Raw genomic sequence first — 21,868 nt, 5'->3', positions numbered from 1 at the left:
CATGCTGTTGTCATATACTTTACATTTTTACATTTGCTTAACCCAGTTTGTGCATAAATTCTTATGTTTTTCATACCTCACATTAATCTCAGTGGTTAAAGCAAAAAAAAAAAAAAAAAATCTTTTGACTGAAATATTTTCCTGGGCCAAACCCCATTCAAGTTCAAGTCAAGCCAAGTCCAGCTTTATTGTCATTCCGCTACATGTGGGGACATACAGTGGAACAAAATGTCGTGCCTCGCAGGACCACGGTGCTACATAAATACAGACATACAACAATGAAGTAAAAAAACACTATAAACCTATACACAACTAACCTACTGAAAGATTTTAACTATAAGTATACTATATATAAATATTTGCCCTATACAAACTAAAATGTTTCAGGAGGTAGGAGTTTGCATGGGGTTTCAGAGGGGGGCGGGGTGGTTTGAGTTCAGGGCTCTCACAGCCTGGGGGAAAAAGCTGTTGAGCAGTCTGGCGGAGCGGGCTCTGATGCTCCGGTACCTTCTTCCTGATGGTAGGAGCTGGAAGAGACTGTGGGAGGGATGGGTGGTGTGCTTCACGATGCTGTTGGTTTTGCTGGAGCATCGTGTAAGGAAAATATCCAGGATGGAGGGGAGAGGGGCACCGATGATCTTTGCAGCTGTGTTCACTGTCCGCTGGAGAGTCTTGCGGTCAGCAGCACTGCAGTTCCCGTACCAGACAGTGATGCGGCTGATCAGCACACTCTCAATGGTGCCTCTGTAGAATGTGGTGAGGATGGGTGGAGGGAGACTTGCTCTTTTCAGCCGGCGGAGAAAGTGTAGGCGCTGTTGTGCCTTTTTGGAGAGTGACATGGTGTTGGTGGTCCAGGTGAGATCCTCTGTGATGTGCACCCCTAGGAATTTAGTGCTGCTGACTCTCTCCACAGTCGAGCTGTCGATGGCCAGTGGGGGGTGGTCAATGGAGTTTCTCCTGAAGTCCATCACAACCTCCTTTGTCTTCTCCACATTGAGGGACAGATTGTTTGTGCCACACCATTCAGCCAGCTGTGCCACTTCCTCTCAGTAATGCGTTTCATCGTTGTTGCTGATTAGACCTACCACTGTTGTGTCATCAGCAAACTTGATGATGTGTTTGGAGCTGAACTTGGCAGTGCAGTCGTGGGTCAGCAGTGTGAAGAGCAGCGGGCTGAGCACACAGCCTTGTGGGGCACCTGTGCTCAGTGTGGTAGAGCTCGAGGTGTTGTGGACACGGACTGACTGAGGTCTTCCGGTTAGAAAGTCCAGGATCCAATTACAAAGGGAATTGTTAAGGCCCAGCAGGTTTAGTTTATTTATGAGCTGTTGTGGGATAACAGCATTCTAACATAGGAGTCTTTATTTTCTAGGTGGGTAAGAGCCAGGTGGAGGGTGGAGGAAATTGCATCGTCCGTAGAGCGGTTTGGACGGTATGCAAACTGGAGCGGGTTGAGTGTGTTGGGGAGGTTGGTTTTGATGTTGTGCATGACTAGCCTCTCAAAGCACTTCATCATGATTGGAGTCAGTGCTATGGGACGGTAGTCATTTAGACAGGACTTAGGTGATTTATTTGGTACCGGTATGATTGTTGTGGATTTGAAACATGTGGGGACGACTGCCTGGCTCAGCGGCTGCTCCGGGTCCCAAAGTCCGGGTCCAGGTTCCACAGCCGTACCTGTCACACCTGTCACACACCCAGTTTAAGAGCAGTTTTTCTGGGTTCCACGGCCGTACCTGTCACACCTGTCACACACCCAGTTTAAGAGCAGTTTTTTCTTCTTGTAATTAGGAGTATAGTGAGTACATGCTTTACTTGCACAAATGAAATACTCAAAGAACATTTGCATTTAAAGAAAGGCAATTTTGAACTGCATTTCTATTATTTACACACTTTTATGAAATTTCAATGTTTTCAATCTAATGCTTTTACAAGACTTGACTCTTTGTGATGTAGTCATACAAATAATTAAAGCTGCAGTCCATAATTTTTTTTAGTTAAAAATGATCAGAAATCAATATTTGAGCGCATGTACATAACCAGGCAGTGTTCAAAACTGTCACTTTACTTTAGCCCGATTCACAACAGGTAGGTTTTCGTGGGAAATTCGAGCATGGCACTGCGTCATTACGTCACGTCTGTAAACATAAAGAAGTTGTCCTGGCTAGTAGGCTACAGCATATGAGGATCCTGCAGGTGGCAGATCGTTAGCCTTTTCTCACAGCAACTGGAATAATTACATTTATCATTTTGATGGCAGATTGTAATCCAGAAAGGATTATGTGTTTATGAAACATGTGACTGAAATTAAATTATTCCAGTTTTAAATGTGCATCTGATTACAGACAGCCTGGGATAACACAGGATTTGTATTTTAAAGAAAACCAGTTCGAAGGAAGAATAATTAGCTTTTTGGGTTAAATGGTTTGACAATTAGAGATTAGACTGTACAGACATTGAAATCTACATGCTAATACACACTACATACACATAGTCACGCAATGCTGATGTTGTTAACATTAACAATTTGAGAACAAAGTATAACAATAATAATAACAACACATATTACTTGAAAGCAAACTTTCAAGTGGGCTTTAACCTCTTAAGACCCTGCGGCCTCATATGAGGACCTTATGTTTTAGTGAATTTCTCTGAGATTCGACATGCCACAGTTTTAAGTCTGGACGTCCTGTACAGAGCACATTCAGGGCTTTTCAGAGATACCAAATGATTGGATATTTCACCATGACCACTCCCTCTCCTTGGTCTTCAAAAATGTCTGAAATTAATTTAGTGACACTCTTATGGAAATATGATAATATTTTGTAATTGTCATTTAAATCTGTCTAATTTTTAAATTGTGTGTCATAAATCAACATCTCAGGAAAATGTTATGGGGTTTCAAATCAAAATATGACTTTCTGTTATGAAACAGGACGTTGATTTCATACATGTCCTCATATGAGGACACCGGGACTTAAAGCATGTTTATTACGCATTTTGGGAGACATAACAAATGAATAGGGAAAGAAATTATGTGTCAATATTCTATGAAATATTATATATATTATGAAAATCTGGTCAATTATTACTCCCATTATTACACTTCATTTTTCATTACATGTTGCCCCAAAAACACATTAATATGTAAATTATATTTAGTGTATAGATACATTGTATATAATGAGAAAACCGTTATACAACTTAACCACTGATTTCTAGTTGTGTCCTCATTTGGAAGGCCAAACAATGCAGTTTTGCTTTCACAATGAAACACACAGCGTTTCCACAGCATGGTGGCGGCAGCAACAATACTACAGAGAGAATCAAAGTTACGCCTTCTTTCTTTGCGTATACATTTGGGCGGTGTTATGCAAATCTTCCCACACAGTGACGTAGATTTGTGGGGGCGTGTTTGAATGAGGCGTTTTAAGAAGGCATGGATGAGCCTTCACTTTTAGAAATAATATCTTTTGGGTTTGAAACTTTAATCTTAGCGACTTTACGGATCTTATATTTGAACGAACAGCTTGTAACACTCCAAAGACAAAGGAAAACATGAAATCGTGTCATATGACCCCTTTAACATCCATGCTGTTGCTTTACTTCTGGGCTTGCCAAAGACAATTTCCGTTTGGTTGGCAGATAACCATATTTTGTTTTTGCTCTTAGCAATATTTAGCAAAATACGCTGTTTTGGCGAGTTACCTCGTAAACGTGGTCTTAAATTAGTTATAAAGTCTTAAAGGACCGTAAAGAGTTTGGAGAAAATTGGAAATGTATCAGATCCGCGTCATGTGCATCAGGTTTTAAAGAGACCTGCTGACGTCTGTCATTGATGTAAATCAAAGAACAAAAGAAAAAGAGAAATCACTGGACTGCTCTAGTCGTTGATTAACTTTTGTAGCTGAATAAAGATTAATCTGCATAGTTTAAGCATAGACAATTTATGGTTTATGTGAAGATTGTTTTAAAATCACTTAATATTTCAGAGCCTATTAAATGTTAAAATAATGGTTTTCAATTAAACTGTAATGTTGAATGGCTATAATTAATAGGGAAAATTGAGGGAAAGTGCATTTAATAGAGACACCAGTGGAAATATTGTATTAAGGCTTCATTAATAATTGGCTACTTTGTAAAAAGATGCCATTAAAACATAAAGTAAAGGACAAATTAAAAACATTGTAAATATGTTTACAATTACAATTATACCTTTTATACCTTCGGGCATCAAGGACTGTGATCACCAATAAATACTGACATGTGGTTGCATGTGCTTCAGACACGTCAAAATTATATCTTCTACATTGGCTAGTATATACAACTTATAGCTAAAACGGTTTGTATTAGAATAATGGTCAAAAATTGAATAGCCCAGAGAAACACTGAACAGAACAGCAAACCTCATTACTCATTTATCATGATGATAAACTGAATTGTTTTGCTAAAGTAGAAGTCTGATAACTGACCTTCATTTGGAGAGATTTGTAAAACTGAGTTAGAAAAAATAGTAAAACTAAATATTTAAATAAAGGCTGAACAAAAAATGACTTACAGAACCATTGTTATGCCAGCGAATTAGAGAGTTGTCGATGGTAAAAGTAATTTCTGTATGTTTCTCATATGTGCCCACCACTCAAACTGTGGAGGATTCACATCAGTGCGCCAGAACACAACTGCATAACTGATCGTTGGATTATAATTATCATCATATTTCACCTGACGGGCATTGAGTGGAAAATTCTACTTCTTTATCACCTCCAGAAGCTGTTGTGAGGTGTGTTCAAATAAAAATACAAATAACTTATTTTTATATTACAGTATTATTAGTATATTTTATTAATGTTATATTACTACAACATTCACCAAATTAACAATACTTTTGTTTTGCTAATTTATGAAATTGTTGCATAAACTAAATAATATGTGACCCTGGAGCACAAAACCAGTCTTAAGTCGCTGGGGTATATTTGTAGCAATAGCCAAAAATACACTGTATGGGTTAGTTTGTATTGTATTTTGATTAGTCATATGCATTGCTAAGAACTTCATTTGGACAACTTTAAAGGTGATTTTCTCAATATTTTTATTTTCTTTGCATCCTCAGATTCCAGATTTTCAAATAGTTGTATCTCAGACAAATATTGTCCTATATCCTAACAAACCATACATCAATGCAAAGCTTATTTATTCAGCTGATGCAGCCTATTTCAGATGATGTATAAATCTAAATAAAAAAATTTACCCTGGTTTTGTGGTCCAGGGTCACATATAAGCAATAATACAATATACTTCAGTAATGTTCAACATCACAATAATGTCATTTAAAAGTCAGCTTGTCATGGATTCAGATAAATTCACTTACCATGTATGGCTTGGCCATTGTATTTCTGTAGCATTCATTAATGTCGCACTGACTGTAGAACTATATGTAATGCATGTGTTACAAGTCGGTCAGGTTCACCCCTCAACCAGTCACAACGCACAGCCTCTCCTGAGTAGTAATCACCTGCACCTGTCCTTCATCACCTCACCCATCAAGCACAGTTTATAAGCACACACCTCAGCTTCATCCATTGTCCGATCTCGTTAATGCGAAGTGGACTCAACCTATTGCTACTATCGCCTTATACTATTGAAGTATCTTACCTGTGGTACTTACCTGAATTCTCTTCCTCCAGTTGTGCATTCCATCTGCAGCTCCAACCCCTACGCTGAGGTGTGTGCTTCCTGTTCTCTGGTCCTCCCGTTCTCCTGGTCCCCGTCTCCACAAGTTCCTGTAAGGCAAAGGATTCCTGTTACTCCCAGTATTCACCTCCCTGGACTACTCAGTGTTGGATTACTCACCTCAAATTCCCCGTCTTCATTTCTGCTCTTCCTATTCAATAAACCATTCATTGTTCATACTTACCCCTGTGTCCAGATCTGTACTCACGTAACAGCATGAGGTATGTTATATATGGCAGAATATACACCAAAGGAGAGTGTGGGATTTTCATTTATAATCTCCTCTGCAGACAACAATGTGCAGTAATCACAATCTTGATTACATGTCTTACTCTTCCCCTGGATTTCACTCTCAGCTCCATCATTATGGCCAGCATCAGTTGTTCCTCTGGTTTTATAGATGAATTCATTAAATCCAGGCAATGGATTGACAGACAGCACTCCAGGTGTTCCATTTCTGACGAGTGCTTGTGGTGTTCAGCCAATCACAATGCACTGTGCCAGTTGGCCAATCAGAGCAGACTGCGCTTGTCGGAAGGAGGGACTTTGTAGAAAACTACATGTTTGAGAGAGACGGGGCATAGAGAACCTACAATAATGTACAGTATTTGAAAAATAATAATGGGTGGTGATGGCGCAGTGGATAAGACACATGCCTTTGGTGTGAGAGACCCGGGTTCGAATCCACTGTGAGACACCAATGTGTCCCTGAGCAAGACACTTAACCCCCTAGTTGCTCCAGAGGCGTGCGACCTCTGACATATATAGCAATTGTAAGTCACTTTGGATAAAAGCGTCAGCTAAATGTAAATAATGTGTTTTTTGTCATAATGATCTTTAAAAAGGCATCATATGACCCCTTTAAACAAAATAATGAAATGTCTTCATTAAAAAGTATGATGGCTGAAACTAAGATAAAAACTGAGTGTAAAGTTACATAATTTGAGTGCTGTTTTACTTTAATTAATAACAATGAAATACCTGAATTCAAACTCTGTCTGGCTTCCAGATGAAACTGCTGGCCTGTCTTACTGCAGGTTCACTAAGCCAAGGCATAAAAACAATTGCACAACAGTAGTACTGACCCGAGGTTGATGCAGGAGCTGCGTACGGTGGCTGACTTCGCCCTCCGACAAAAGTCACGGTGCAGTCCCTCAGGCAGGCGATGTCCACTCTTGTGGTCCAAGAGTGCCATCTCTGGCTCAACCTGGTCGAGATGAGAGACGCTGACAAAGTACGCTTTCTTGACGGTCCTGTCTCCCAGGCTGGACTGTTCGGTGACACTGTCGAGGACTTTGCCCAGCAGTTCTCGACAGTACAAAACAGACCGAGGCTATCCAGCACATCCTGCCCCGACGTGATCCTCCAGCCACCACCATTCCGTTGTGGGCCCAGCCTCGGCCTGCTTGTCGTCATGGGCACCCTCCTGCATCCTCCACACCTGCTCCTGCCACAGAACAAACCATGCTGAGACAACATCATAGCCGGCATGTTGAGCTCATCACAGGAAGGCAGTGATGTTCCTCCCATGTTACAAGCGGCTGCTAAGTAGATGAAGCGGGCCTGACACGGGCAACCTGGAGATGAAGGGAGCTTCTCTTTCTCAGGAGATGACAGAAAAAGCGCCACTCCTTCTCCCGGAGGAGGGCCGGGTGGAGAATCTCTGTTTTCATTTTCTTTCTGATTTGCCAGTGATCTCTTTCAGAAAAATAAAAGTTTCTTCTTCCTCCGGGTTATCGGGCTCGTGGATTGACAATGAGCGATGCGCTGGGGACATAACTCCCCCACCCTTCTCTGGCCAGTCCATCCAGGGACATGGAGAATGCTGTCGGTGTGACCCAGGACATGATGACTTCGGAGTCGTCCAGGGGGGTTCCCCACCACTGCACCACCACGGGTATGTCGATTGTCCCATTGGTGCCACTTTCACGCTACCTATCCCATAACCCCTGGCTCATTCGGACATTTTGACTCTGCTTTGCGATTCAGTCAGAGTGCTTATTGTTAAAGAGGACATAACACACACAGTTTCACCCAATCTCATGTTAATCTTAAGTACCTAAAGAGTAGTATTACATCCTTCATATCGCCAAAAATCATATTATAATCATATTTATAAAAGAAAGATACATCTATATGATTCTCTCCGAAAAAAGCAGAGTTCCTGGAGGCACGCCGTGGGTGGAGCTAAAGAGTGACGAGCACTGGAGTGCTGATCGCTAACATAACAACATTTAATGCCGTTTCACTTACCATCTGCAGTTCTGAATCATGACCAGGATATTTTATAGCTGGGACTGCTCCATCTTTCAGTATCAGACGATGTGCAAATCCAGTGTCGAACTGGGCCTTGTTTATGAAACGTTCATCAAAAACACACATGATAAACTCTATTGCTGCCCCGAAGAAACAAACTGCATCCACTGTTTACGTAACGCTGGGTTCTTTGGGAAGCTGCACAAGGTTATCTTTCCTTTACAACCAAAAACACACTTCTTTAGAGACATTCCTCCCGAGTGAGTCCCATACAGTGCAGCTCTGAATGCATGAAACGGCATTGTACTTGAAGTCTGGGAGCCTATCCAAACATAAAAAATATGGAGACTTGCCGGTTGTCTGGTGAGGAGTTGTATTGTATGCAAAACATACCTGTGCAATATGACAAGTCCATGACCTCTTTTGCTCCAAAGATAGCATACGCAGTAAGTCGTGAAGAGTTCGATTGAAGCGCTCACACTGCCCATTTCCCTGAGGGTGATATGGGACAGTGTGAGTCTTCTGGACTCCATACAACTGACAGAGCTGGGAAACCACGGCACCCTCAAAACTCCAACCTTGATATGAATGAATTTGCGCCGACACGCCAAACCTATGAAACCACTCGTGGACCAAAAGGTTAACTACCGTGGTTGCTTTCTGGTCCTGTGTGGGCACAGCCTGAGTGCATTTCGAAAACACATCCGTAATAACCAGGACATGTTCTCTACCATCACTAGCCTGCTCTAATGTGGTAAAATGGACTGCCAAGATTTGATTTGGTCTCGATGCCAACAAATGGCCCATAGGAGCACAGGCTGGTGGCTGATTTGATTTCGCAATAGCACACTGACTACAGTCCTGATATTTCTTCCGCACATCAGCCTCCATCCCAGGCCAATAACACCGGCTGCGTAAAAGCTCATAGGTACGCTCCCTACCTTGGTGACCATGAGAACCATGCAATTGCTGAAAAACCTCCGTCTGCAAAACCTCAGGCAGCACCAACTGATCCACCTCTTTCCCCCCATCAGGTAGTTTTAAACGGCGATATAACAAACCATCTCTCTTAAACAACCGGCTCCATTGACGAAGCAATTCAAAACACCTTTTGGACATAGACTGACGTTGTTCCTTAGTTGGATACAGTTTGGAAGGAAAAAAAATCAAGCGCCGGATCAATGACTGAATCCTGCTCCTGTGCCCGTCGTAAGTCTACATTTGAAGCAGTGGGAAAAGCAGAGATTGTATTCTGTGCCAAATCTACTGGGCACTCCCTGTCCAACAGCTCTACCAACATTGCGGGCAGAGCAATACCATAATCTTGCTGTGGAGAAGGTACCACTGTGTACTGCCTAGACAAAGCATCTGCATTACAATTAGCGCGGCCTGGACGATATCGAATATCGAAATCATGCTCTAACGCACCAAGCTTGGCCGTCTTCAAATAGCTCAAGGGGTTATTATCCGTGTAAACTACACACTTCTGTCCTAAGAGATAGTCCCTAAATTTTTCGGTTAGAGCCCATTTCAATGCTAATAGCTCCAAATTCATGGAGCTATAATTTTGCATATTTCTTTCTGTTTGTAGGAGTCCCCAGCTAGCATATGCCACTGACCTCAGCTTGCCATCCTTCTCCTGACTAAGCACAGCCCCTAACCCGGAGTGGCTAGCGTCAATTTCCAACACAAACGGGAGGGATAAATCTGCATACGTCAATACAGGAGCAGTCACCAGTCGCTGCTTTAAATTTTGAAACCCCTGCTCACACTCCTCAGTCCAACAGCTTTCAATCAACTTCCCGGAACACCTCTTCCTCTTTCTCTTCCTCTTCATCGTTTATTATCCCCACCTGTTTTGCATTAATAATCTCGTTTGCTCCTTTGTTCCATTTCCTTTATAAGTCCTCAGTTCTGCCCTTGTCTTTGTCTGAGTTTAATGATAATAAATGGATTTACGTGAGTTGATGCTACTTCATTCTCCTGATCGTTTGTTCTTGTTGTCTACAACCACAATCCGTGTGTGTGTGTGTGTGTGTGTCAGTCTGTGTGTGTGTGTCAGTCAGTGTGTGTGTGTGTGTGTGTGTCAGTCAGTGTGTGCATGTTTATGTGGTTTATGAGGACACAAATTTGTATTATGACATGGGTATGACAGAGGTATTACAATATGAAGGTGGTTTATGAGGACACTGCCTATGTCCCCGTAATTCAAAAGGCTTTAAAAACATACTAAATGGTGTTTTTTGAAAATCTAAAAATGCACAAAGTCTGCTGTGAGGGCTAAGTTTAGGTGTAGGGTTGGTGTAGGGCAATAGCACACACAGTTTGTTCAGTATAAAAACCATTACGCCTATGGAATGTCCCCATTTAGATAGCTAAGTAAACGTGTGTGTGTGTGTGTGTGTGTGTGTCAGTCAGTGTGTGTCAGTGAGCACACCCGCAAGGTAATTAGTATCCCAAGCATCTTCAAGATATTTTTAAAGGTATCTTTTCTTTTTTCTTGTAGGCAGTCATGCTTATTTTAAATGCAGTTCCCATAACTCAGTGTGCAACCCTCTGAAATGTAATGCTTTCTGTGTTTCCAAAAGTTTATGCCTTAAAAAATGGTGAGAACTACCATGGAGGAAAAGCAGTCTACTTCAATAAATACTATTCAAAAACCATGCAAGAGTGTGCTAAGAGTGTGCCAACAAAAAAACAAACCAAAAAAATGTGGTTTGAGAAAGGAGTCTTTATTGAATGGGAAAATGTGTAATTAACATTAATCTACATGTCTAGATCAGGTTTGCTCAATCCTATTCCTGGAGATCTACCAACCAGATTTCAATTCCAGCCCTGCTCCAACACAGCTGTCTGTATTTAGCAAGTGCTACTGAAGAGACTAATTAGCTAGTTCAGGTGTATTTGATCAGGGTTGGAGCTGAATTCATATTATAATATATTTGATATCTTGAAGTTGTCTAAAAGAAATTAATACATTTTAATTAAAGATGTTTTAGAACAGTGATTTGAACTATTGTGTAAATGCTGCTGCAATAAAAAATAAAAAAATGCAATAACGATGTCTTTTCTTACCTGAAACATTCAATGGCTTCTGGGAACAGAGGTGTTGCATGTTTGAACTGTCAGTCTGTCCAGCTGGGAAGCATAATTGTGAGGAGGAACATCACTGACCCACTTCCAAACCGATCATGCTGGAAGATGTTGCAGACAGTTTGCCAAGGCACCTACAGACCCTTCTGTCACATGTGCTCATTGTGAACATGCTCTCATCTGTGAAGAGAATGGGGCACCAGTGGCAGACCTGCCAATTCTAGTGTTCTCTGGCAAATGTCAATCGAAGTGATGATCTGAGGAGGAACATCCTTGGACGGTCACACAGACCTCCACATGCAAGCCAATGGTACCCTTCCTGCTGTAAAATACCAGCATGAAATCCTATGTCAGGCATTATTATGTACATTGGACATGTACATAATAAGGGGCCCGTTTCAATAAGGAGGTTCAACCAACTCTGAGTTTAAACATGAACTCAGAGTTGACTTACTCTGAGACAGGAAACTCTGAGTTTTCGGTTAACAGCTGAACTGAGTTAGTTTACTCAACTCTGAGTAGGTTGACTCTGAGTTAAGCTCGTGCACCATGACTATGAAAAGTCATGATCAGCGGAGCACCGAAATTACGATTCACCATGGCAACAGCTCCCGCCAAAAAGACATCAGCGTGCGTACTTCCGTCAATGCATAACTTTAATTCTTAATAACTGCCAATAACTTAATAACTTTTATAATATCAGAGGTGAAAACTATAAATTATTGAACTAAAATTCATTTTAATGGTATCTCATGATCACAAAAAAAAAAAAAAAAAAACAAGAACGTGGCAGCAGCTAAAAAACTATATAAAAGTATAAAAACACAATTGAATCAAGGTAAAGCTTTAAACATGAAAGGTTCATGGGTGTGGGCTACATGACTTTTGACATTAAATATCATTCAGTGTCTATTTCAATGCGCTGCAGCTTTTTTCACATAATTAAATATTCTCTAATCCAACCTGTTACATTTCTTAATTACAGTAATAAACTTAACTACTGACTTGTCGACAGCAAGAAGGCAGAGGCTCCCAAAAAGGGGGGAGAACCTGCACCTGCACCACTGACAGATGAAGAGGAGATGGTCAAGTATTGGAAGATTTCTAAAATCCAAAAGTAACTTATAAAAATAACTTTTTCTTTTGTATTAGGAAATAAAGATGACCAAAAATGTGTGAAATGTGTAAATTTGTTTATTTAATAGCTGTGGTGGTGGTTATGGCTTATACCGTTCCATCTGGCATCCTTCCATTCCATAAAGTAATCGGTTTCATTTTCAGAAGGTGAGATGGTGGGGATATGCTTGTCATCAGTGCATCCTAGCTTCCATACTGGAAGTCCTGAAGGAAATTCGGATTATTGGGTTACTTCCAGACGTCTCAGAATGATGTTATCAAGTGAACATCATTTATCAGATCAGCCTCATTTAAACCAATTTTTATACCACTGACTTACAGTCCTGTGAAACCCCTCTTTGACGGATTTGTGCCCAGGAAAAAATTCTCAAAATGGGTGTGAGAGGGATGCACACTTTCCTTAAAATCTGCATACAGTGGACTTATAATGTGCTCTGCATCTCCGATGTTTTAAAGTGCATTTTTCTTATTTTGCTAATTATCTTCCAATAGGGTAAGAAATTAAAAGTATTCTTGTTTCAGTTTACTTTAAGATTATTTTTCTTACCCTATGGCGGACAATTTTACTTGTTTTATGTAAAAGGCACTTAAAAGGAAAATCCCCCAGGAAAAAAGACTAAATATAGACAATTATATAAGATGCATATTAAGAATTTTTTTATATTTGTACTTGAAATAAGACAAAAATACTTAGTAAGAAAATCTATTTTGCAGCGTGAATGAATGAATAAGGTATTTAAACTTCGCTAACACTATAAAAAGGGGGAGGAGACCGAAAGAAACTCTGGCTTTACCGAAGAAAACCTGCTCCCGACCAGGTTAGGTTCACAGAGTAAGTTACTACGGTAACTGACTCGGAATATAAGTTACCTCTCTTTCAGAAACGGGCTTGACTTACCCTGCTTTCTCGGGTTTGACAAACCTCCCATTTTGAAATCGAAAACCCAGTTTCCCTGATTTCAGGGTTAACATACTCAGAGTTTTCACTTAACCTCCTTTCTGAAACGGGCCCCTGGTGCATCCATTGTCACATAATTTTGTTCTCAATGATTTACAAAACTTGAATATTTTGTTCAGTGTGATTTAAGTGTTTTGATGTGTTTTTTTTTTTTTGATTGGGCGATGTAGATTGGGCTCATATAAAACACTTTTTTCCCCCACAGTTTGCTTAAGCCAATATATCCACTGATACAAACAACAATTTCCATACCTAAATTTACAACGTTTACATCAGTGCTTCCCAAACCTGTCCTGGAGGACCCCTTGGCCTGCACATTTTGTATGTCTCCCTAATCAGACACACCTAATTTAGTTCTTGCAGTCTCTACTAACGAGTTGATGAGTGGAATCAGGTGTGTTAGATAAGGGTGACATACAAAAGATGCAGGGCAGGGGGGCCTCCAGGACAGGTTTGGGAAGCACTGGTTTACATCAATCATTTATTAAGTAAAGCATTGAAACAAGAAAGAGCAAGAGGTAGAAGCATTTCTACTTTGCATGCTGTTTGGCCAAGAAACCAGAAGCAGTCTTATGGATCAAATTATGTGGCCACACTCAAATGGCAGGATAACACCTGTTCCCCCACAGTGTGCAAGTTTCACAGTACTAGAAAGTCACACAGCATTGTTGTTTTTACATTTTCTTACACGCACAGACTCACATTTCATATTGTATAATTTCTGTGTGTATGTATTAACTGTGTGTTATTGCAAAACACTTCTGCTGTTATTGAGGAGGGATACAGGTAAGGTTAGGGACAGGTTTGGTGGTATGGGTAGGTTTAAGGGTGGATTAAGGTGTAAGGCATGAGTCAACAGTGTAATTATAAATGTAATTACAGAAATTAATTACAGATGTAATTACATGCAGGTATTTTTAAAATATAAGTACAATGTAAAAACATGTATGTACACAATAAGTGCATTGTACTAAACAATTAATTAAGGTCGTTAAGGCCACTTAATATAAAGTGGGACCGGAGTTAACATAGCTTGAGAGATATGTGTTATGTGACCTGCTAATCCCTGGAAAATGTTTCACCTCATTAATGTTTAGTGGGAAACCTGAACTTTTTTGTCTTTATGAGATACAAATCTGACTAAAAGATGTGCCCCTGAACATGTTTGAGTGCCTGATATTGCTGCCCAAATAATTTTGTGTTTAGTAGTATCAGTGTATGTTATTTATGAACATTAAATGTTTTATTGCTATGCTTTCCTATTTAGTTAGTTAGTTAGTTTTGTTATTTAGTTTAATTTACGTATTTATTTTTTTCTCTTATATCTTGAACAGCACTGTTTTATGTCACCATGAAAATAAACGTTTTACATCCTGGAGACTACTCTGTTGTACTGAGCTTTCCTTCCATTAGGAGGCCAGTACACATGAGTGCAGCAAAGCAAGTTTTCAGCTGCTTTTTTTTGAGGCTGTGAGGCTGTGAGGCTGGAGAAACTGTTTTTAAAATTAAAATGCTACCAAAACAGCAAAATAAGGCAAAAGATATGGAAGAGCCTAGACCTCAACATCATTTTAAACCAGGGGTGCCCAAACCTGTTCCTGGTGATCGACTGTCCTGCAAAGTTTAGCTCCAACTCTAATCAAACACACCTGCCTTTAATTTTCACGCGATCCTGAAGACCTTAATTAGTTGCTTCAGGTGTGTTTGATTAGAGTTGGAGCTAAACATTGCAGGACAGTCGATCACCAGGAACAGGTTTGGGCACCCCTGGTTTGACTCTCTGATCTCCAGTGGTCTCCTGCCCCACCATGGTCTTCTAATTTCTGCTCTGCCATGGCCTTGTAATATTGTGTGGTCTTCTGCTTTGCTGAGGTGCTCCACCATCTCCACTTGGTGGTCTCCATCCCCACTTGCTAAACCATAGTCACACGACCCTTCATGTGAGTTGCTGCTCAATGGTCCAGGCCTGCCACTACTTCAGTCTCTCCAGAAATCAGGCCCACTGTTGATCCATGGTCCAGGCCTGCCTCTGCCCCAAGCTCATGTTGCATGTCCATCGGTCAGCCTTTCACTAGGCTAGGTGCCCATATGTGAGATTCTTTTCGGGTAATCCTGTATGTGTATTTTCCATGGTGCAGTTTCTCTTTTTTGGTAAACCTGTGTCTTTACCATGCCTTTTCTTGTACACCAAGAGTTGAATGGGCTCCCAAATGAAACCCCAATATGTCAGTATTGATGTAACATCTCCATTCCCTCCTTAGGGGAGTGAGAGTTTCATTCGTAACCGAGATGATACAATGCCTTAATGATTCAAGCCTGCATCCATTTGAAGGGCCTGGTCCTCCATCCCTCCCCCTTGACCACCTCAACTACTCCACCCTACTGGCTCCTGGATTTTTTGAGTTCCAGGAGCTGTCCTTGGGGGGCGATATGTCAGATCAGTCTAAATTTTGCTTCATGTTTCATGTATTCTATTATCATGTGCTTCCCTTCTTTGTTTTTTTTTTTTCATTTGTTTCTCTGCTTGATGGGCAGTCGTGGCCTAATGGATAGAGAGTTGGACTTGTAACCTGAAGGTCGTGGGTTCGAGTCTCAGGTCCGGCAGGGATTGTAGTTGGGGGAGTGAATAACCAACACTCTCCCCACCCTCAATACCACGACTGAGGTGAGACCCTTGAGCAAGGCACCGGACCCCTAACTGCTCCCCGGGCGCCGCAGCATTGGCTGTCCACTGCTCCGGGTGAATGTTCACTACTGAGTGTGCACTAGGATGGGTTAAATGCAGAGCACAAATTCTGAGTATGGGTCACCATACTTGGCCACACACCAATTCCCTTTCCCTTTGATGTGCCTTGTTCTTATTGATCTATTGTTTTATTGCTTTCAGGTGTTTCTTGTTGGGTCATTAGTCCGTGTGTGTGTGTGTGTGTGTGTGTGTGTATAGCCTTCATGTTCCCATTGCCTTTGTCTAACTTTGTTTCTTGCAACCAGCTGTCGGTAACTCTTTTGTTTTGGTTATTTGGAATTAGTTTGTTTTAAACTGCAAATAACTTTAGCTCCCCTTCAGTTGATGTTTTGTTACAGGGATCTGAACAGCCATATTTTCAGACTCCAAGAATGCTGCCTTGCTGATGAGGATACAGAACATTATTTAATGACTTTAGAATGCATCACTCAAGCACGCCAACATCCAAGACCAGATTGGGTGTTACATCTTCTACCTCTTTTATCTGCCAATGTGAGGGCAGATTATGTGGCCATGGATCCTGATTATTCCCTAAATTATGTCAAACAGGCTATCCTCAAAGTTGAAAATTAGTTAAATTGGTTAAATCTTTGAGTATTTTTAAACTGTTGGCAAATGTTCTTACCAAAGGGCAAATGTTCATATTTGCTGAATATAAATGTTGAACTGAAACAATTTTAAATTCATAGGGGCCATTTGTTTATGCCATTTCAGAAAATCCACGCTGTTGACACAGTCAGGAAGTTTATTCAAATATGATTTACATTTTTAAATTTGCTTAACCTACAGCCTCGTATATGCATCAGTTCAAATGCTTTTGCATACGTGACGATTTAGATTTGTCACTCAACAATTGTCACATTATATCACCAATAAATATTAGAACTGCACATACTATTTTCCACAATTGAATCTACCACACTATTTGTTCCGCAGTGGCAAAGGTGGACATTTGTAATTGGAAATGTGGAAACATGGATTTTTTTTTTTTTTTTTTTACTAAATTAATATTGTTGGATGGATTGTATTTGGAATGAAATGATGTATTTGTACACTTTTTCTAAAAGGGTGCTTAAAATTATTTAATATGAAGTACGGAATAGTGTTTTGCTTTGGTTTTTTGGAAAATATATAATTTCATATAAAGTTGTACAGTACATATTTATATACCATGCTGCTCCAAACAGTTTTTTAAGGATTCTATTTAAAGTATATAATAGTATATGATTCTTCAATGGAAAACCCGAGTTGTTATTAGTGCTTGTGTTTCTACTGTACTGTAGAATTAAGTAACAAACGGTTTGTTGCTAGTATTTGCTTTTAATATATTTTAACTTTAAAGTATAATTAGAAAATGATACAGTGTAAAAAACATACAAAATAGCTGATCCACACCTCTCAAATCGATATGGATTACTTGGACACAAAGTCGTTTTGAAAATGTGCTTTATTACAAGTATAAAATAAATAAGGAAGCATGTTTATATCACATTTATTTAAAGCTTTATTTAAATTACTCTTTTAATCTACAGAAATGCAAACTGAACCCCAGAATAGAAATCCATTCTCTCTGCTTTGCCTATTCTTTAAAATTGTGGTAATATAATAGCAAAGAATCTAAACCACTAACACAGAGTTTAAGAGGTAATTCTCTATACACAAGGACTAATGTCTAAGACCTACTAATGGTTTGGGTGTAATTCTGAATAGATGTTTGAAAGTATGCAGGAGTGTTTTTTTGAGGTTGGAATATTATTATGTAAGATTTTGGTATAAAATAACTGAAGAGAATTCCATTTATACTGGATATCTGGGCCATTGCATTTAAAAGGACAATGTATTTGCTTTTGATAATGAGGTATGCTGTGAAATATGCAATCCAGGTCAGATAGTACAGAATGAGACTGAATGTTATTGATTTGGCTTCATTGTAATTTTTCGGCAGATCTCTTCCCATGTAAGAAAACAAGAGACACAGGAAACCAAGAAACCAACTTAAAAACACGACTATGGTAAAGGTTATAGTGTTCCCCATTTCACAGATGAGCATAATTTGGTCTTTAAAAGTCCATGAGTCAGCGATGAGCTTGACAGGATTGACAGTCATCCATATCACACAAGAAATTAAATGAATGAAAGTAGCAAATGCAATGAAGAGCCACTGGCCATTGTGTTTTACCCAAAGGCTGTACACTTTAGGGAACTGAGTAGCCATTTTAAAAACACAAACAATTTGAAAGGAACGGACAGTCAAACAGGAAATACAGACAGTGAAGAAAAATACAAATATGGCATTTCTCAGAAGGCAAAATACAAATGTGGGTTTGCCAAAGAAAAAGAACACACTTATGCTAGACAAAATCAAACTGGTCAACATGAGGAAACACATGCTGCCACCAGCAGACTTTACCAATGGTGTATTGTAATTATAGGCAAAAAGGCAAAATGTGGCAATAAGGAGAATAATTATGCATGTTGCAGAAACCATAACGATGATGGAGGGGATTTCTGTGAACTGAGGATAGACAACAGAACGTGTCTTACATGTTGTGCTGCCCTCTTCAGACCATTCACTCTCTGCACATGGAAAACAGGTATAGGGGTCCCCTGAAGAAAAAAAAAAACAGTAAAATAATATATTTAAATGTTTAGTAGTAACATTTTGCTAAAAGCCATACAAATAAAAGAATGTGGGAAAATATTTTGCTTTCAAATCACATTTCAGAAAGCACCAATAACGTCAGTAAAGTATTATGGTGATAGAATGGACTGAAGAAGCTTAAAGGGAGAGTCTTTTCAATTGACCCCCACTGTATGGACAAAAATGGAAGTCAATAGAAAGGTTACCCTCAATTTAAATGGAAGTCAATAGAAAGGTTACCCTCAATTTAAATGGAAGTCAATAGAAAGGTTACCCTCAATTTAAATGGAAGTCAATAGAAAGGTTACCCTCAATTTAAATGGAAGTCAATAGAAAGGTTACCCTCAATTTAAATGGAAGTCAATAGAAAGGTTATCCTCAATTTTTAAAACTATCTTCTGTTGTGTTCTGGATGGACGGATGGACGGATGGACGGATGGACGGATGGACGGATGGACGGATGGACGGATGGACGGATGGACGGATGGACGGATGGATGGATGGATGGATGGATGGATGGATGGATGGATGGGATTGGATGGATGGATGGGATTGGATGGATGGATGGATGGATGGATGGATGGATTGGATGGATTGGATGGATGGATTGGATGGATTGGATGGATGGATTGGATGGATGGATTGGATGGATGGATGGATGGATGGATGTGAAGTAAAAAAATGTTTATTTTTTTAAATACCAAGATGTCTTACCACCTCCTATGGTACTTACTGGAAAAATCTACATAGCTGTTACGTGGACATTTTTTACAAGTGAAACAGCAACTGTGAAAACCTTCAGGTTGCCTTGAATATCCCGCCTTACACTCAACAGAGCAGTTTGAGAAAGGAACCTTTAAGGAACAGGAAAATGTGTCATTTGACTTTTTTTACACTGTTTTCAAAACATATTTTACACATTTCTACAAACTAAGATCAGTGCTCTCAAACAATTAACACAGCCTGAAAACTGAACACAATATCATTTCCATAAACTGATTGTGAATTACAAAATACCAATTACATAATTAACATAAAAATAAAAAAATATATTAGATCCTGCTTTCAAAACTGTCAACAGACAGCTAAATAAAACCATATAGTCTTTATTCAAATGAAATCCAATTTATATCTGCTGCATATGTAGATAAAACTTAATAATGAATGGAAATTCTTTGTATTATAACAATGGTCAAACATTCACAGCCCAGAGAAACAGAGGGTTATTAATCTCCTTGACAGCAAACCTCATTACTCATTTATCATGATGATTAATTAATTCATTTATTTGCTAAAGCAGAAGTCTTTTAATTGACCTTCGTTTGGAGAAATGTATACAATTGTAAAGCTAAATGTTTAGATGAAGGTTCAACAAAAAATTGACTTACAGAATCGTTGTCATGCCAGGGCATGCGGGTGTTGTTGATGGTAAAAGTAATTTCTGGAAGTTTCTCATATGTGCCCACCACCTTAAACAGTGGAGGATTCACATCAGTGCGCCAGAGCACAACAGCATAACGGATGGTTGGATCATAATTATCATCGTATTTCACCTGACGGCCATTGAGTGGAAAATCCAACTTCTTTATTTCTTCCAGAAGCTGTTTTGTGTTAAAAAAAAAAAAAGACAAATAATTTATAGTACAATAACATTAATAAAATTAATCTTACTTTTATTTTATTTATTGACCCATTGTAAAAATAATAAAAGCAATAACACAATGTTATTATGCATTGTCATTAAACATAAATGCAATTATTCAATTAATTAAAACATTGTTACTTCAATAATGCAATTAAAATAGTAATTCAACTTGGCATGGATTTAAATGGATTCACTTACCATGTATGGCTTGACCATTGTGTTTTTGTGGCATTCATTCACGTCGCACTGCAGAACTTTATGTAATGCATGAGCTATGGTATAAACGGCAGAATAGACAGCAAAGGAGTGTGTGGGACTCTCATTTATAATGTCCTCTGCAGTCATCAATGAGCAGTAATCACAATCTTGATTACATGTCTTACTCTTCCTCTGGACTTCACTCTCAACTCTATCATTATGGTTAACATCAGTTTTTCCTTTGGCTTGATTGTAGACAAATTCATTAAATCCGGGCAATGACAACAGTCTCTCTGCAATGCCAATGATTGTGCCAATTTTTGCAATTCCTGGCTCTCTTGGAAGCTGTTGATTTAAAGCCCATGCTGGACTTGCAATCCATACTTTTTCTTGGATGTTGTTAGCTATAGCTGCTTTGATAATTTTGGTTGCATATTGTGTCAAAGCAAAAATTACAATGACATTGATGTTGAGCTTATCAATCTTTTTAAGTGTTAGACTGTAGTTTGCATTTAGACTTAGACCCTCTTGATAGGCCAAACAAATGCCAGTATTTCTTATATACTTGTTAAACAGTTTTAGTCCATCTGAACTGTAATCATCTTGGCTACCAATAAAGGCAACCCAGTTCCATCCAAACCACCTTATGATCTGAATAATCATCTCTATCAGGTCTTTGTTGCTAGGGATTGTTCTTACAAAAGAAGGATACTGAAGTTTATTGCTCAGTGCATAGCTAGCAGCTCCATAATTCACCTTTGAAAGAGAAGAAAACACTCCAACTCATTAGCATTAGGACATGGTAGCAAAAGGTAGGAATTAAGTGTGGAAGTATTTTGTTTGTAAACTGTAAAAACTAATATAATTTACCATTGGTATAAGGTCCATTGTGATCAGTGGTGCAACGGCTATAGTTCTTGAGCTTCCAAATGGTCCTGTTAAAGCAATCACTTTAGGCTGATAGTTGTTGAGTTTTTCTTTAGGTCTTATTAAGCCATTATTTGAGATAAAACTTAAGACTGAATGGAAATTCCTTGTGTTAGAACAATGGTCAAAAATTTCATAGCCCAGAGAAACATTGGGCAGAAGATTTGTGGAATTATTAATCTCCTCAACAGCAAACCTCATTACTTGTAATATTTTATAGCCAGATTTTGAGGAAATGTGCCTTGAAAACATAAGTGTGGAAGTTAATAGCATGCAATTGAAATGTGACTTTGAGGAAATGCTGCTTTGATTTAAATTACTGATAACCCTAGACTGGTAAAAGATCCTTGCTTACCAGAAACATTCAGTGGTCTCCGGGGTGAAAACAGGTGTCACACGGTCAATTTCATGTAAAGCAAAAAGGCCACCCAATAAGTAATCTCCCTCCAATCTGAATTCAGATGTTGAACAAGAAACTTTGAAAAAGAAACAATTAGTAAAGCACAAAAGGAAAGTGTAAATGCTACTGAGAAGCAT

The 21,868-nt window shown here is 39.3% G+C and overlaps 1 protein-coding gene across 1 annotated transcript; it reads right to left on the bottom strand.

The window, feature by feature from the left end:
* Positions 1–17,592: 17,592 nt before the first annotated feature.
* LOC306848127 (taste receptor type 1 member 1-like) lies at positions 17,593–21,868 on the bottom strand (the record flags this gene model as incomplete). The annotated part of the gene is made up of 6 exons (XM_079382494.1): positions 17,593–18,527; positions 19,295–19,415; positions 19,950–20,162; positions 20,405–21,160; positions 21,275–21,572; positions 21,687–21,868. The coding sequence occupies 6 exons, from the start codon at positions 21,866–21,868 to the stop codon at positions 17,593–17,595; spliced, it is 2,505 nt and encodes an 834-aa protein (XP_079238620.1).

Source organism: Barbus barbus (assembly GCF_936440315.1).
Source record: "Barbus barbus genome assembly, chromosome: 28".
Classification (NCBI taxonomy): domain Eukaryota; kingdom Metazoa; phylum Chordata; class Actinopteri; order Cypriniformes; family Cyprinidae; genus Barbus; species Barbus barbus.
Note: the sequence above shows the minus strand (reverse complement) of the source record. Positions and strands in the feature narration are given on the sequence as shown.